The sequence below is a fragment of the Lactuca virosa genome, chromosome 5, assembly GCF_052849685.1.
Source record: "Lactuca virosa cultivar CGN04683 chromosome 5, Lactuca_virosa_CGN04683_v6, whole genome shotgun sequence".
Classification (NCBI taxonomy): domain Eukaryota; kingdom Viridiplantae; phylum Streptophyta; class Magnoliopsida; order Asterales; family Asteraceae; genus Lactuca; species Lactuca virosa.
In genome coordinates, this window is record NC_136430.1 from 400681565 (window position 1) to 400699007 (window position 17443).

Here is a 17443-nt window from a genome sequence, read left to right on the forward strand (position 1 = left end):
TTTTTTTTTTTGAAAGTATGATATGGCATAAATATGTCATATCATAAATTAGTAGTGACAAAACAGTCAAATTTGTCGAACTGTTACATAAATGGTCCCTATAGCAGATTTTTTTTAGACAAATTGTCATTTTGGTGATAAACTATTTAAAAATGGTCCATGTGTCATGAGCAACATGACAACAATGATAATTTGTCAACTTTTTACAGAAATTGATGATAGTCAACATGATATTTTTTTCATTTGTAACGATTGACAGCATACTATGGGTTTTTCTTATAAACTAAAAATTAAATCATAAATCGTTAACAAATATGTATGAATTCATGGAAAGGCTCTTTTGATAAGTCATACATACCTCAATAAACCTATCACAATTGACATCCTAGATATCCAAAAAAATCGTACCAAACAAGCAAAATATCTTTAAAACCAAACCAACATAAAAAATTATTAATTGTTTGTTATAACCAAAACCAACTCACTTCTCCACTTTTGGAACTAAAAGTGGATTTTCCTCTCCGATTGATTTTCTTTTAGACTTTTTGAACTCAAATCATCTCCACAATCAACGTCATAAATGTCATGGAGGTTGCGCTTCAAATCAGTTGATATTTTGATAGGACTGGTTGCGGTTGATTTATCAACTGTTGAGGGTGTAAAAATCTCATCCATTTGTGAGATCAAATCCTAAATTAAAAAAAACATAAGTTGTTAATTGGAATAATTAAATATAAATAAAAGTTAATATGAGAATCGAAATACCTTCTGAACATTCTGTACAACATCATCTGATTCCAAAGGTACTTGATTTAAGGACACGGATTGAATACTCTAGAAAATAAGATGGAAATATGTTAAACGTTATGTATGTAAATAAAAAACAAATATAAATGTTGAACATTAAAACGTTATGTACCATAAGTTCTATTTTACTTTCCAGTTGGGAAACAATGGACACATCTTCTGTAAGTTTGAGAATGGTGTAGATACTATTATAGGTGTTGACATTGTAGGATGTAATATCTACGAGAAAAGCAAACTTGCGTTTTTTCAAGACGTTAATTTGGTTTGGAAATAGTCCCAAACTGTCTCCAGCGCGTAAGAAGATTGTTTAATATATTAAAACAAATAAAATGTTTTTTGATTTAAAAATATGAATAATATAGTATACCGCTTCATGTATCTTTTTCAAGTCGTATGCACTTATATCTAACAGCCTCTTCGCTTCCCTATCAAAAAGAGTCAATCCAATGGTGCCCGTATCATCTTGTATGTTGATTGGAATTATATACCTAAACAAAAAAAATATTACATTAATATTAATTTTGTTGAAAGATTGAAATGATTAATATAAATAGAAATGTGTATACTTTGTAACTGTATGAAAATCCGAATTGTTGCAACGCAGATCTTTACACTGAATAACAACACTTTGGGCATTGTGTTTATCTTTTTTCCACATTTGGAGCACGCATCGAAATAGCAAGGTAGATTCTGTCTTGTATTTACGATGAAACCAACTAATAGAAATTTCATTACCTATATTAAATAAAATGTAAAAGTTAAAAAACATACAATGTGTAAATAAAATTAAAAGATATCAAATAATGCAATATACCTTCAGTGGTTTTGTGATCTCACAAACTATTTTTAAAGGGAAATCCCCTTTAAAATCATCTATATAAGAAGAAGAGTAGCTTGAGAGTGTAGTTATGTTTTTTTTCAGACATACCTCCATTGTTATCAACTTTTCAATCTATAATGTTTAAAATTATTTTATTACATATAAGAAATTGTCTTGGTTTAAATTAAAAAACAATATAAAAAATAAAAAAACAAAAAGAAACTAACTCTTTCTTGAACTCATTAATTTCGACATTGTCAGAATTAATGAACAATTTGGTTACATCAAAATAACTTTCAGCTTGACCAATTCCTGTAAAAATAAATTAGTCAATAAAAGTAAATATAAATATATATATATATATATATATATATATATATATATATATATATATATATATATATATATATATATATATATAAAGTGTGACTACAAACCATCCCAAATGTTAAGTTTAACAAACTGCATCACTATAACAACACAAGTAACCGTGGGGTTAGTTTTGAGGTACTGTGTGACATCTGGTATGCTTGAGTTCCAAATATGGTGACCTTCAGGTGTACAGACCTAAATAAAAAATGAATATAGTTAGTACGAAAAAATGTGATTAAAAATAGTAAAGAAATAAAAGAAATATAATCTTACTGTAGGTTGCTAATAGTCATCTTTATGTAATGCTTGGATGGGTTAGGATTTGATGTTTCAAGTGCCCGAAATGAGACAATTTGTCCAATAACATCTACAAAAGTATAATAAAATATAATAAGTAAGATTAAGTTAAATACTAAAATGTATAATAAATTACACAAGTTATAAAAGTGATTGGAATAAAATTAAATAACTAACCAAAGAATGAGTCTCTTGGGCATGTTTGTTCGATAATAGAATTAAAATCAACAAACACAAATCCATTCACCGGACCTGAAAAATCCTCACATTTTTTTAGAATACTTTTCCAATTCAAAGTTATGGTTTGTTTATGACCCGTGGCAATAAAAGCATTATTCACAGCCGCCATGTTGGGTTTTAAAATGATATAAGTTTGATCTTCCTTTAAAAGATCACCAAATCTGGAAAAATTTGATTGAAAACACGAGAATAGTATTTTGTACCATGTTAAATCAAATAAATAACAATTGTTTTATTGCTTGAAACATATGTAATATTGAATGGGATATTAAAAACATACTACAACAAACATCCTCATCCGTTAGAATCATTTCAACTGATAAACCACATTATTCTTTATAAAGTTCCACATTTTTACCACTCGCACTTTGATATGTGAATCATCATCAATATGTTCAATGTTTTTTAGGTATACTTTATTACCTATATTCATTTCTTGCAAACAATTGAAAGCATATCTAAATTGAAAGTTAAGTATATATTCCATTGTTAAAAGAAATAAAATGTCGAGTTTCAGTTTAATAATTTGAAAATAGGATCCTACTTAAAATTACACCCATCTTTGACTTTCATATGAGATTTTATACCTTTACTTAATATCATTATTTTTATCCACATTGACCAAACGATGCATCTATAAAAAAAGATCCAATGGTAACATGAATAGTATAAGTAAGCAAATAGTAGAGGTAATATGATACTTTTTTAATTTAAAAGTGTAAAATTTATGTTAAATGAAAATACATTGCTATGAATGGTAAAAAAACAATTAACATTGTTTGAAATGTAATCAAGTTTAAATATTTAACATTGCAGAAAAGAATGATATGACATAAATATGTGTTACATAAATGGTCCCTATAGCAGATTTGTGGAAATGTTACAGAAATGGTCCCTATAGCAAAAAAAATTTAGACAATTTGTCATTTTGGTGAAATTGAAAGCATATTGAAATTGAAAGTTAAGTATATATTCCATTGTTAAAAGAAATAAAATGTCGAGTTTCAGTTTAATAATTTGGAAAATAGGATCCTACTTAAAATTACACCCATCTTTGACTTTCATATGAGATTTTTTACCTTTATTTATCATCATTATTTTTTATCCACATTGACCAAACGATGCATCCATAAAAAAAGGATTCAGTCGTAACATGAATAGTATAAGTAAGCAAATAGTAGAGGTAATATGGTACTTTTTTAATTTAAAAATGTAAAATTTTTGTTAAATGAAAGTACATTGCTATGAATTGTAAAAAAAAACAATTAACATTGTTTGAAATGTAATCATGTTTAAATATTTAACATTGTAGAAAAGAATGATATGGCATAAATATGTGTTACAAAAATGGTCCCTATAGCAGATTTGTGGAAATGTTACATAAATGGTCCCTATAACAGATTTTTTTAGACAATTTGTCATTTTGGTGATAAACTGTTTAAAGATAATTTGTCAACTTTTACAGAAATTGATGATAGCCAACCTGATATTTTTTTTTGCATTTGTAACGATTAACAACATAGCATACGATGAGTTTTTTTCTTAAAAAGTAAAAATTAATTCATCAATCATTAACAAATATGTATGAATTCATGGAAAAGCTCTTTTGTTAGGATAAAAAAATAATAATAAAAAAAAAGAATCCTGTTAGACATGTGTAAAGAAAATTGTATACATGAAATTACATTAATCATTAACAAATATGTATGAATCCATGGAAAGGCTCCTTTGTTAGGATAAATTAAAAAAAAAGATTCCTGTTAGACATGTGTAAAGAAATTTGTATACATGAAAGTACATTAGTATTTCATAAATAGTATAAAAAGATTAACAAATATAGTAAACAGATAAAACTGAAAAGGATTGAAGAAGAACACACATTTTTTGTTATGAAGACATCAAAGAAGATTGAAGAAGTAAAACTGAGAAGCATAATCGTGGATTCTGTATCGTATAGATGATTAATATATGCGTATGCATTTATTTGGACCTGATTATTTGGGATTTAGATTTAAATTTCGAATTTGGACCTGATTATTTGGGATTTAGATATAAATTGAAGATTGAAGATTGAAAATCGTTATAGATAATTTTGATCTGGAATAATGAAGGATATAATTTATTCGTTTTTTGGTATGGAAAGGTTACATGCAATTATGTTTTGTAGGAGATGATTACGGATAGTAAATGATGATTTCAATTGATTTATAGGGTAATAAATATAATTTATTCGCATTCTGTTTATAAAAGCATTGCAGGAAATTAATCAATTTCGTATTAGAAAAACAAACTTTCATTTTTTTCGGATATAATCGATTTTGCATATTTTTGCATATTTTTCGTAGAGAGGAAATGAAGGGCATTTCGGTAAATTCAGTTGAGTAAAAGAAACGGGAAAAATTCGATTTTGGGGGGTTGGAGATTGACGCGTGGCGAGTTTGTACTTATTTATTAGATTAGGGGATATAGATGACATCCCATGTATGTAAAAACGGAGACTTTAAATGAGAAACAATTAAAGAGTAAATTAAAGTGAGCGTTAAAACATATAATGAATAATAAGTCAACATGTGTTGACTTTCACAAGATGAAAACTTGGAACTACCACATAAGAAAAGTTGCATTTCACTACAACTTAACAACCGGAAAGTACAAGACTTTTATATGAAAATAAACTGAAAATAGGAACTAACTTCTACTGATTCTACCATCTTTATTGTGCATAAGCATAAAACTAGGACACTACTAACAACTTGAAACATGCAAATTCTCTATAACGGTCACAAGTTGATGATGTGGCATTGCTTAATCAACAAACTCCCTCTTAATGTCATAATTCTTCATTCCAGCCTGTGATATAAACTTCAATAGCCTGGGTTTTGGCAACCCCTTTATAAGCATACATGCCACTTGATTATCCGTATCAACATGTTCCAGATCAATTTCGCCCATTAACACTTTTTCTCAAATGTAATGATAGTGGATTTCAATATGCTTCGAACAAGCATGGAATGTCGGGCTACCTGCTAATTGGATTATTGACATATTGTCACACATTAGCACCACCTGATCTCCACAATTTTGTCTCATATCACTTAAAACTTGCTTTAACCATGTACACTCATGTGCAACCATCGCAACGGAACGATACTCAGCCTTAGTTGTTGATAATGACATTGTAGGTTGTAATTTACTGCACCATGACACCGGCTCACTCCCAAGCAAGATAACATACCCGGTTGTTGATCGATGAATGGTAAGGTCTCCATCATAGTTTGCATCACAGTATCCGGACAACATGAACTGTGACTTCCTCTTGAATCTGACTCCAACCCAATTGTCCCTATAACATCTCGAAGGACCTGTCGAATAGCATGAAGATGTGGCTATCTGGGTTGCTGCATGAATCTGTTAACGACTCCCACATGGTACGTTAGTTCCGGTCAAGTCAACTTGAGGTAGATTAGGCTTCTCACCATCTTCCAATACATTATAGCATCATCCAATTTGTATCCAATTTACATCAAGCATACCAAACCTTTGCAAAAGATCATCCGTGTATTTATTTTGATGCAATAAGAACCCATTATCTTTATAACTCAATTCCAGCCCTAAAAACCATTTTAGCTTCCCTAAATCATTCATCTGAAACCGTGTACATAGATTCTCTTTCCGCTGGTGCACCTCTTCTCTGTAGTCACCTGTGATGATTAAATCATCTACATACACAAACACCATCGCTACTTGTGAACCATGCAATTTAACAAACAATCTAGGATTTGAGTTAGTACCGGAGAAACAATTATATATCATAAATTCAATAATACATCCAAACCATGATCTAGGGGATTGCTTCAATCTGTATATGGCTTTCTTTAATTTGCAAACATGATCCAGATGATTTTATTATCAAATCCAATTGGCTGCACCATGTAGATCACATGGTTTAGAGTACCATACAGAAAGACGCTGTGTACATCCATATGATGCAACACCCAACCGTTATATGTTGCCACAACGAAAAGAACTCGAACCGTAGAAAGCTTAGCAACCGGGATGAACGTTTCTTCGTAGTCTAGACCATGTTGATGAGTGAAGCCATGAGCAACCAATCGAGCCTTAAACCTTTCCACCGACCCATCTGTTTTATGCTTCACCTTGTACACCCACTTGCAAGTGATGGCGTAACTTCAACCGATTTTGGCACTAATTCTCACATTTTGTTTCTTACTAGTGCTTCAACCTCCTCTGTCGTAGCTTGTTTCCATTCAGGCTTGAATTTGACTTATTCATATAATTCTGGTTCTTTAACCTCTTCAACAACCGTTGTCGCATGTGCATATCTAGGATTAGGGGCTCTAATCCGTGTTGATCTTCTTGGAGAGTTTACATAAGACACTATCGTGGGAAAAAACACCTGTATTCTAGGGATTTTGTGATGAACCGACATTCAAAGGTTGGTCTTGGCTAGGATGATCATCACCTGTACTAGACATGTCATACTCAGTATCAACGATACCAAAGAAAGGTATATAGACCTGATGTGAATTGACACTCTCCTTGTCTTTGATAATGTATGGAAAGTAATTACTAGGTTCTGACCACCATGAGGATGTCTTGTCAAATACAACATTCCGAGACACGAGAACACTTTCTCGTAGATGGGTCATAACAACTCCAACCCTTTCTTTCACCGACATATCCAACAAACACACACTTGCTTACTTTCTTCTCCAGCTTGTGTCGATCTGAACTAGGAATAAACACAAAGCATACACACCCAAAAACACGAACATAACTTACATTGGGCTTGATTTTTAGCAACTTCTCATACGGTGACACATATTTCATTTGTTGTTGAGGTACACGGTTGATTACACAGGCAACTATCTGCATCGCTTCTGCCAAATATTGCCCATGAATGTTTTTGGCGTGCATCATACTTCCACACACTTCAGCCAAGTGTTTGTTCTTACGTTCTGAGACACCGTTTTGTTGCGGGGTATTAGGACAAGTCAATTGTCTTCTATTCTTGCACTAATCCAAGTAATTTGTGAATGTTTGAGACTGATACTCACCACCGTTATCTGTTCGCAACATCTCGACTTCGTGATTGGTTAATTTTCATCCTCCATTTTAAAGAGTTTGAACTTATTCAAGGCTTCACTTTTTTCCTTCATAAAGAACACCTAAAGAAACCTTGAAAAAATCATATATGAATGTAATCATATACTTCATACCTCCAAAGGATGTTTGCTTCACAGGTCCAAATACATCACTGTGGACTAGTTCCAAGGGTTTGCAACCACCACCTCACCCAATTTAGGTTTTTTCAATGAGTCACAACGAGCTTCTCGCTTACCGAATCAATACTCCGATACACCTCTTATTCTCTCAACTTACTGAACCACTACTTCACATCCAACATCATCCCCAAATTATCTCACCTCTCTCTATTGTCGTCAATGACCATCACTTGATCATATTTTGGGTTTTGTGTTTTTTATAATTTGTTTTGGGGATTTCACCCTAGCAATTTACAGTCAGGAATGATTTCAGATTTGTTTATGGATTTCTCGTTCGTTTTGTGTTTTTTATGCTTCATCTTTTGGGAATTTCATTAATGAAATTAGATTTGTTTTGAGTATTTTACCTCATCAGATTCTGAATTTTGTGTTTTTTTTTTACGGATTTGAAAATCATTGGGATGGTTTTTTCCCTGTATTTTTTTCCTGTTTTGATGTTACACTTTGTGTGTTTGTTTTTGGGTAGGATGGGGCATTTTTTTGGTGACTAGAGATATGAGATATTGACCGGTGAATGGTGATATTAGTCCAAGATGGTGTCCAGTACATGAAAGTGAAGACAATGATTTCATCAATTTCATAAAATAAATGATAAATAATGTAGGTCTGTTTTAATTATAACTTTCTAATTTGCTCGTTTTTACTCCATAGTTTTCATTCAACTTTTTTGTTTATCCTTTTCATCTTTTATCATAAGTTTTCAAGTTTTCTTAAAGTGAAACTCATATGAACAGGGGCGGAGCCAGGATTCTAGAATAAGGGAGACTTACCTCATATTAAAATATTGAAATGCATTTATAAGCTTTTGATTCCTTCTTGTTTATTATTAAAACAATTAGAATGAAACACAAATAACACTTAGCATTTCTTATTCGATTCTCAATCATCTATATATATGAAAATAGAAAATTGGTAGAAAAAGTTCACACATATTTATTCATTTATTTATCCGAAAGACAATAAATAAGCCACTAAACAACCAATAGTTATTAAAAAAAACCCATGTTTGGATCTCTCATTCAACAAACCATAACCAATTAATAATAGTTTGTGGCTTTAAAAAATTAAAACGACAAACTAATAAAAAGCTAAACAACAAATCAGTTAATCTAAAAATAATCTATTGGAACTTAGAAATTGATAATATTCAAAAATAACTCAACTAATATACAACAAAGCCATCAAAACACTATGTCTAGACATTGAAAACTGAAAATTAATAAATAAAACTTATATGTAAGGAAAAAACCGTTTGTGGATTGACGTTGAGTAAAGAAGCTATATACAATATACCTCATCATCAAAGTAAAAGCGGAACAGAAAGATAAAACAAATAATAAAATGGAGATTTTGAGACGATTTCTTACTAGGGGATTTGAGTTCCGGGGTGGCGACACCGTGAGGAAAGGAGGAGGAAGAGACAACGACAACGCAATGTAAATTAACTTTTACTCTTGAGATAACTTCCCATAATTAATAGCGATGACATGATTTTAATTTTCCTTCAAATTGATTGTCATAACAATTTTTGCCGCTCGTTTACACTAGGATTTGGACTTTTGAGAGCATATCAAATGCAAGTTCTTTAATATTTATTATGAGTGGGGTTTAGAATCATTGACCAAATCAACGATATAATCACATAACTAATTAAGGATTCAAGGTGTAATCATGCATGTAAATTAGCGGTGAACTTTAATTGGAATTGACCACAATTAAACGAGATAACAGGGACAGTGGGCTAAATAGAAACTAACGAATCAGATTTTAGTGGGCTTCAAGCGTTTAGGTAAAGTAATTAGATGGAGATTAGGGGGGCAGAGCACCCGTCTGCCCCTGTATTGCCTCCGCCACTGCATATGAAAACCCATAAGTTTGCAGATGCCTTTACGATTTTACCTTAAGTATTTTTTTCCAATTACTTTTGTTCAACTTGTTAATTTCATTCATTTTACATTTTCCCCCTTACAAGCTTGTTGAGGTTTTTGCTGACATGACATGTCACGTCAACGTCCTATAAAAAAGTTTGAAAGAATGGTGAACACAAGGCTTGAACTCGAGACCTCTTGAGCGTATGCGTGCGCTTTATAGTGAACCAAACAATGTTTTTGTAATTAACATTACTTTAATTACAAAAGTATGTACAATTAATGACACCTTGCTTACATTTTTATAATTAATGCAATGTATATATCCACACGTACATGTTAACTATATACATTGCACTAATTATGAAAATATAATTAAATCATGGTTAATTATATATAGTTTTGTAATTAAAGTAACATTAATTACAAATATTTGTCTAGTTAATTAGTAAGATGCATCACACATGCATACACCTTTTTTCCCTATTTGTTCAATTTCTTTTTATAAGATTTTGACTTTCATATCACATAAACAAAAAATGCCACTCACATTCAAGGAGAAAAGATGAGCCAAGTGACATTGAAAAATTGCATGAAAATTATGAGGTAAAAAAAAAACTTTTAAGTAACATCGAGAAAAAAATTGCAAACGTTAGGATTTGTTTGCAAGTTTCATTTTAGGGGAACTTGGAAATTAGTGGTAAAAGGTATAGAAACATAAAACTAAAAAATCGAATTAAAGTTATAAGGTATCATCAAACAGAAAAAAGATAAAAATGTACAAACTTAATTTTTTTTTTTTTTTTTGAGAAATATTCATATTATATTATCAGTATATAAAATTAATGTTATCATTTATCAAGCCCAAACTGAAAGAAAGCGCGGGCTTAGGTCAGATTTGTTTCATGACTTCATCCCACATTGGTTCAAATCGAAAAGCGGAGATGCTATATAAAGAGGTGAGAGAGAAGAGGAAGCACGACCTTACTTGAACAGGATCTGTTCTATAGGCTCGTACCTCTGTATTCTTGATTCCTAAGAAGACAGAAACCCATGTCTGGTTGATGAACCACGACCATGTAACCAGAGCGTGATTAACAGAACTTCATGGCCTCGGCCATGGCTCAGTAGATGATCGTTGCCAATCCATCTAATGGTCCTGGCATGGCTACATGGTTGTCTGACAGACAACAATCTTATCTTTTTAGGTAAGGTTTATTTCTCCATGATTCCTCATTAGTTAGCATAATTTTCGTTCTTTCATTTGTATCCAGTATCAAACCATCTCCCTCATCTGTTATTTTAGTTTTTATTATATGGAAGGTGCTGAAGTTATAAGGAAATTTGTCCAAATTAGGGCTGCAGACCAAGTGTTTGATGAAATGCCTAATGGGATTGTCAAGAATGATGGAATTCTTGAGGCATTGAATTTGTTTAGGAAGATGCAATTGGAGGGTGTAAATGACTAAATTGTAATCCATTACAAACAAGGTGATACTATGTGCTAAGTTTTTTGGTACATGTTATAATTGGATTGTACGCATATATAGATGATCTGAAGAACATGTTTATTCAGTTTTACTGAATGGAAATATGAAGTTGAAGGACTTGTCTATAAGATTTCATGACGAATGTATAAAGAAAGTAAGGAAGTGGATTTTGGAGAAGAATAAACTCAGTTGACCAATCTGTTTACCTTTATTTATTTATTTATTTTGGTGTTGCATTCTTCAAGGTCTTCTTCTGTGGAAATGGAGGTTTTGGTTTCAAGGTGTTATGAAATACAAGATAAGAAATAAAAAATTGTAACATTAGTTGGGTGAAATATAGAAAAATATAAATATAATCTTTGGTATTTAATTTTTAAATTAATAAAAAAAAGCTAGACATCAGGGTAAATCGTAAATAGTTTGTGTATAAAAATTAAAAAGAAAGTGGGGAAGGGTTTTATCCCACATCGCTGGTGAGAGGGTCAAGCAGAACTTTCAAGCCTTTTCTTCTTATTTACTACAGCCATTTCCTGATGCAAAGGACTTTTGTTGCTACTTGCGAGCACATTTTTATTCTCAAAAGATATGAAAGTAAGCATTTTTTAATTCGTTTTTAAGGGGCATATTATGTTTTATTTTAAAGATCAAAATATGTAACATACATTGTTACATAAATTGATAATATAGTGAATATTGTTACACATAGACACATAGTCAAGTTCAAATAATAACAACAATAACAAGAAAAAGATGCTCCCAATATCTCATAGCAATAGGATAGGGGAGGTGATTGTAATTATTCTTGCTTCCACCTTGTGGATAAAGCGGCTTCTATTTTCACAAGACCTCACGCATAAGATATAATGTGGATAGAAACATGTAGAGAGACAGTCGGTGCAATCAGTAAATAAATGCATGGAGTATGTACAAGTGTACAACAATGCATAATAAGATCATAATAGGCAAAAGGTGCTCAAAACATATATCACTAATGAATATGTGGAAGGACATGTATATGTTAAACGCTAAACCGACATAAACAAATTAGAAGAGGTAATGACTAGACTACCTCAATACACTCATTCTAAGTCTTCTCCCCTTCTTATTAGATGGCCTGTCTTAGAAAGAAAAAAAATCCCTTCACATCTAATTTAACACTATCTTCGCATGTCCTTTTAAGGCGTCATCTCCTCCTTGTACCATCAACTAAAGTTGTCTCCACCCTCCTCCTAAGGCCATGTGTATCCATTGTAACATCCTTATTTTTGCAAATTTCATATCCTTTTTGAAGTCCTTCTGCATCGACCAATAATATTCTAACCCGTATAACGTAGCAAACCGAACTACCACAATATAGATCTTTCTTTTTAGTTTCAACAAGACCTTGTCAAACAAAACACTTGAAGTTGCCCTCCACTTTAGCTAACCCGCATTAATGCAATGAGCAATATCTAACACAATGCCCCTTCTTTCTGAATGCAAATTTATAACTATTCAAAATTATGCTCACCACCGAAATTGCACAAAATATATGTATTTGTATGGTTGATATATAAACCTTTCTCGTCAATTTTGTCATCTAAATGTCTACCCTAACAACCAACATAATCGTAGTCTCAACAACTAATGGAATGTCATCGCTAAAAAAGCATACACTAAAGAACACCCCTAAGTCTCACGAGACATCTTATCAAATATCAAGGCGAACATATAAGGGCTAAGGGCCAAGCCTTTACTAGCCTAAACTCTACCGAGCAAAACGTCATGTCCCCAATCGATGTTCGTACACTAGAATTGGTCATATATATTGCAAATAGCCTTGAAATATTTCTTTTTGACCTTTCTAGAAATCATGTTCCCCCAATTCATCTCTCGAGGCATGTTATCATACTCTTTCTTAGACATGGATGTAACACCTCGCAACTTGGCCTCGAGGACTCTCTCCTATAATTTCATGGTATCACCAAGAATCTTAATGCATGTATTAATGTTGCAACTTAGGCATCTACCTTGTTCTTGTAGATCAGTATGACAATGTTAAATATCTACTCCATGGGCATTTTGGTAGTTTCAAGGATTGTGTTAAAAAGGTTTATCAATTATCATATTCATTCTTCCTTAAAACATAACCACACCATAATAGGAATTTGATTTGAACATATATCTTTGTCCCTTCACATCCTCCTTAAAGCCTATTACTTCCTCACAAGTGATCGTCATGCATGTTCCCTTATTATAAGACGTTTTACTCATGTCAAATCCTTCCACGGTCCTATCTATCCCAAATGCCATGAACTCATTATGTTAAGAAAGAAAATAGGAACCTCATCTCCTCTTAATATCCTCTTATTTCACTAGAACTCGGTCATTGTGTAACATCCCAAAAACCATGACCAAAAATTTTCGTTATAAATTATTAAATAAACCATAGTTATCAAAATCATTTCATCCCAAAACAAAAGTCATAGTGTCAAATCAGAGTATCATATCAAAACATCAGAGTGAACATCCCAGACTAAACATCATGGTGTGTGCAATGCAGTCATCCCGAGCTCTTCCCCTTGCTATCGAAAGTACCTGAAACCAAAACTGAAAACTGTAAGCACGAAGCTTAGTGAATTTTCCCCGAACTACCACATACCATATATATAATCATGCTACTAGGAGATACGGGCCCCACCGACACTCAATAAGATACCCCCCCCCACACACACACACTCGGCTAACTAGGAGATACGGGCCTCGCCTACACTCCGCTAACTATGAGATACGAGCCTCACCCACACTCATCTAACTATGAGATACGAGCCTCGCCCACACTCAGCTATCTATGAGATACGTGCCTCGCCCACACTCAGCTAACTATGAGATACGGGCCTCGCCCACACTCAGCTATCTATAAAGCACATACAAGTATCACACAGACAACAAGTATAATCAAATCTATCAATCCATATCTATACTCAAATAGTGCTATGAGTTACGAGCCTCACCCACACTCAGCTATCTATGAGATACGGGCCTCGCCCACACTCAGCTATCTATGAGATACGGGCCTTGCCCACACTCAGCTACTACTCAACGCACATAACCTACACGGGCCGGCCTTGGTGCCTTCGACCTGTTCAAACTAGGAGGAAACTCACTTCACTGTCGGATGATAGCTGAAACGTCTCTGCCCGAAATCAACTCTACTCACTCCCTGAACCAAAACAACCCCTTAGATACCATTCCATACTCATAACCCTTGAGGGTCAACTCTGGTCAAGTCAAAGTCAAAGTCAAGTCAAAGTCAACGCTCCGAGTTGACTCAACTCACGGGTTGCCTTTATGCATGCAAATTATACACAGAAAAGGATCAAATAGACTTTCGAATAATAGATTCTACCCTAGGACCATAACCAGACAAGGAACAGGAAATAAGGTCAAATCAATCATTCTAAGGCTATAAGCTCCTAACCGTATACAATTTTAAAAGCATAAACATAGCAATATCCATCCGCCTATAATAATCCTATTATCAGTATCACATGGCTAACATATTGGGGAACCACTTACTTGAGCTCGGCTGATCACGCACATTGCACTCTTTTTTTTTTTCCATTTTAAGAAGTTTTTAACTTTTGATTTTTGAAAATAATTTTACCATTTCCTTAGTTTGAGTCCTGACACACCCGAGGGTGTGCCTGAATCCCTCAAACCAAGGCTCTGATACCAACTTGTAACGACCCAATTTTTCAAAAGAAAATTTTCATTTTTAAATAATCAAAACATTTCCAATAAATCACAAAATCTCAAGAACAATTGTTTCAAATTCATATCATCAACAATTTTATTTCAAATATCAGAGTGTCCCATAAAAACGCCTGAGAAAGTGCATGTCGCGCCATCAAGCCTTGCCCTTGCCCTTAGGCTTAGAAGTACCTGAAACAAATCAACAAATTGTAAGCTAATGCTTAGTGAGTTCCCCAGAGCATACCCCATACAATCCACATAATCACATAATTCATATTAGCTATAAAAGCTACAGAAACCACATAAGCCATGCATATAAACATATAAGGATGTCGTGGGCTCCTCCCAGGGTCTTACTCCGGGATGCCATGGGATCCCCCACATGGTCTTACACCTAAGTGCCATGGGCTCCCCCATGGTCTTTAGCTAAAAAGCCATGGCTCCCCCACATGGTCTTACATCCAAGTGCCATGGGCTCCCCCATGGTCTTTACTTGAAAAGCCATGGGCTCCCCCATATGGTCTTACATCCAAGCGTCATGGGCTCCTCCCATGGTCTTCCCTGCAAGTATCACATATATAACTAGCATACCACTTATCATATAACCAACTAACATACCACATATCACTACATCAACTAGTGTACCACATATTACAAAATGGGTTGGCCTTGGTGCCTTCGACCCAATGGTATGGTGAGGAGACTCACATATCAAAAATGCTGAACTGATGAGATAAGATCAGATAAGTCCCAATGCACAGCTCCTACTCAACTGCCTACAATCATCATGCGACTGGTATTATCAAAATCCCGAAATACCAAAAATACCCTTAAGGTCAAACTTGGTCAACCCTGGTCAAAGTCAAGGTCAACAATCCATGTTAACCCCAAATCGTCGAGTTCTTTCAGAGTCCATAAAAACTGAAGTCCCGAGTCAACTCGCCGAGTTACCTGAGTAACTCGTCGAGTTCTTTAGTGTCTAAGAGACCGAAAACTCTAAACCGAAGTCTCTAGGCCGAAATCCCTAATCAGCACACAGAGATCACTCAGGATCCCGAAAACGGTTAAACCCTGTCCGACTCGTCGAGTCCCTTAAGCCCTTTTCATGTTTAGTCCTTTCCAGTGGGATTCAAGGCTCCAAACTACAGATCCAACCCCCTAGGGTGTAGTTACCACGCAAAGTTGCCAACTTTATGTGCATGCAAGGCCTTAAGTGGCTAAAACACTCAAAACTAAGGTTTATACAAGGTTTAAGGCATGGAGAAGGGCTAAAACTAGATAAAGTGAGCAACTTTATGTCCATGGAGGCCTAGAGGTGTCCAGATATGAAACCATATCCTCATGACATGTTCAAATCCGAAAATGACACCCTTATGCACCAAAAGTGACCATTTACTTTCATGAGATGAGATCTAATCAAATAAAGGTCAAGGTAGCAACTTTATACCTCAAGATGGTTGCCAAAACATAGTAGATGTCGGATCTACTGCTTCTCTCTTTACTCCACCTTCTTCAAGCTTCAAAATCCTTCACAATCACACCAAAATCACTCTCCAAAGCTCTCTCACACACTCAAGAAGGTATAAGGCTCGAACTAGGGTTTCTCTGGGCTGTAAGGACGATGAGAGAGGCTACAAATGAGCCATAAGTTCTTTAGATAGGGTACAAATCCCTGAAAATTAGGGTTTTCCTTTACATTGTCTACTCGTCGAGTTGAGCCTTCCAACTCGTCGAGTAGATCCTATGTCCCGCGTCCAAAATGATTTCTACTCGCCGAGTTGGAGCTCCCCAACTCATCGAGTTCCAGTCTAAAACCCTAAAATAAGTTAGAAAATCAAATGATACATGGAACAGGCGTTAAAATAGATTATGGATTATAGCGTGGGACCCAATGGCTAATTGGGTGTGTTCTTGGTTTTGATAGCTCGGAAGCCGGCAGGACAATAGCTAAGGAGTTTCTTTCGGGGAGCTTCTGCGTTCGAGGTGAGTTTTCCTCACTGTACTTACGGGTCGAAGGCACCAATGCCGGCCCTTTGGATTGTTATTCGGGTTTATCTTATGATTGAGTATTGTTATGATCTGTTAGATCGGTATCCTGGTAGATAGGATGATGTTATGCTTAGTGATCTGTTAGATTTGTTTGAACCTGATGGTTGATTGGACCCATAGTATGTTGGCATTCCAACTCGATAGTTGAGGGCCGAAGGTATTCCATCCCGAGGATGATTGGACCCATAGTATGTTGGCATTCCAACCCGATGGTTGAGGGTCTGCGGTATTCCAACCCGATGGTTGATTGGACCCATAGTATGTTGTTATTTGTATATGTTATCTTTTTGGGTGATGGTATTTTGGGGGAACTCACTAAGCTTCATGCTTATAGTTTTGGTTTATGGTTTCAGGTACTTCAGTGGATCGTGGCAAGGTGAAGGCGTGACTGTACACATCCTCGCGTTTTGGACTTATGATTTATGGGAAACTCTGATAATGTGAATGTTTTGAAAACTA

At 34.2% G+C, this 17443-nt stretch overlaps 1 protein-coding gene, 1 long non-coding RNA gene and 1 other non-coding gene across 3 annotated transcripts; 2 read left to right on the forward strand and 1 right to left on the reverse strand.

The window, feature by feature from the left end:
- Positions 1 to 501: 501 nt before the first annotated feature.
- LOC145113877 (uncharacterized) lies at positions 502 to 6274 on the reverse strand. Its single transcript, XM_079049922.1, has 11 exons — positions 6075 to 6274; positions 2474 to 2697; positions 2273 to 2366; positions 2139 to 2194; positions 1851 to 1939; positions 1622 to 1759; positions 1382 to 1542; positions 1175 to 1295; positions 937 to 1026; positions 766 to 834; positions 502 to 690 (listed from the first exon to the last, which is right to left on the reverse strand). The coding sequence occupies exons 1-11, from the start codon at positions 6272 to 6274 to the stop codon at positions 502 to 504; spliced, it is 1431 nt and encodes a 476-aa protein (XP_078906048.1).
- Positions 6275 to 10607: 4333 nt separating this feature from the next.
- Positions 10608 to 11444, forward strand: LOC145116444 (uncharacterized). The gene is made up of 2 exons (XR_013712089.1): positions 10608 to 10918; positions 11017 to 11444. It is a non-coding gene; the product is annotated as an uncharacterized LOC145116444 (long non-coding RNA).
- Positions 10689 to 10900, forward strand: LOC145118190 (small nucleolar RNA U3). The gene has a single exon (XR_013713164.1). It is a non-coding gene; the product is annotated as a small nucleolar RNA U3 (small nucleolar RNA).
- Positions 11445 to 17443: the final 5999 nt, after the last annotated feature.

Bases quoted from the DNA above. Each gene is read 5' to 3' on its own strand.
- LOC145113877 (XM_079049922.1), bottom strand. From the start codon at position 6,274: ATGGTGTTTGTGTATGTAGATGATTTAATCATCACAGGTGACTACAGA. The intron at 1,760-1,850 runs GTTTCTTTTTGT...TAAACATTATAG, and splicing joins ATGAGTTCAAGAAAGAGTTA to ATTGAAAAGTTGATAACAAT. The intron at 1,543-1,621 runs GTATATTGCATT...TATTTAATATAG, and splicing joins AGATCACAAAACCACTGAAG to GTAATGAAATTTCTATTAGT.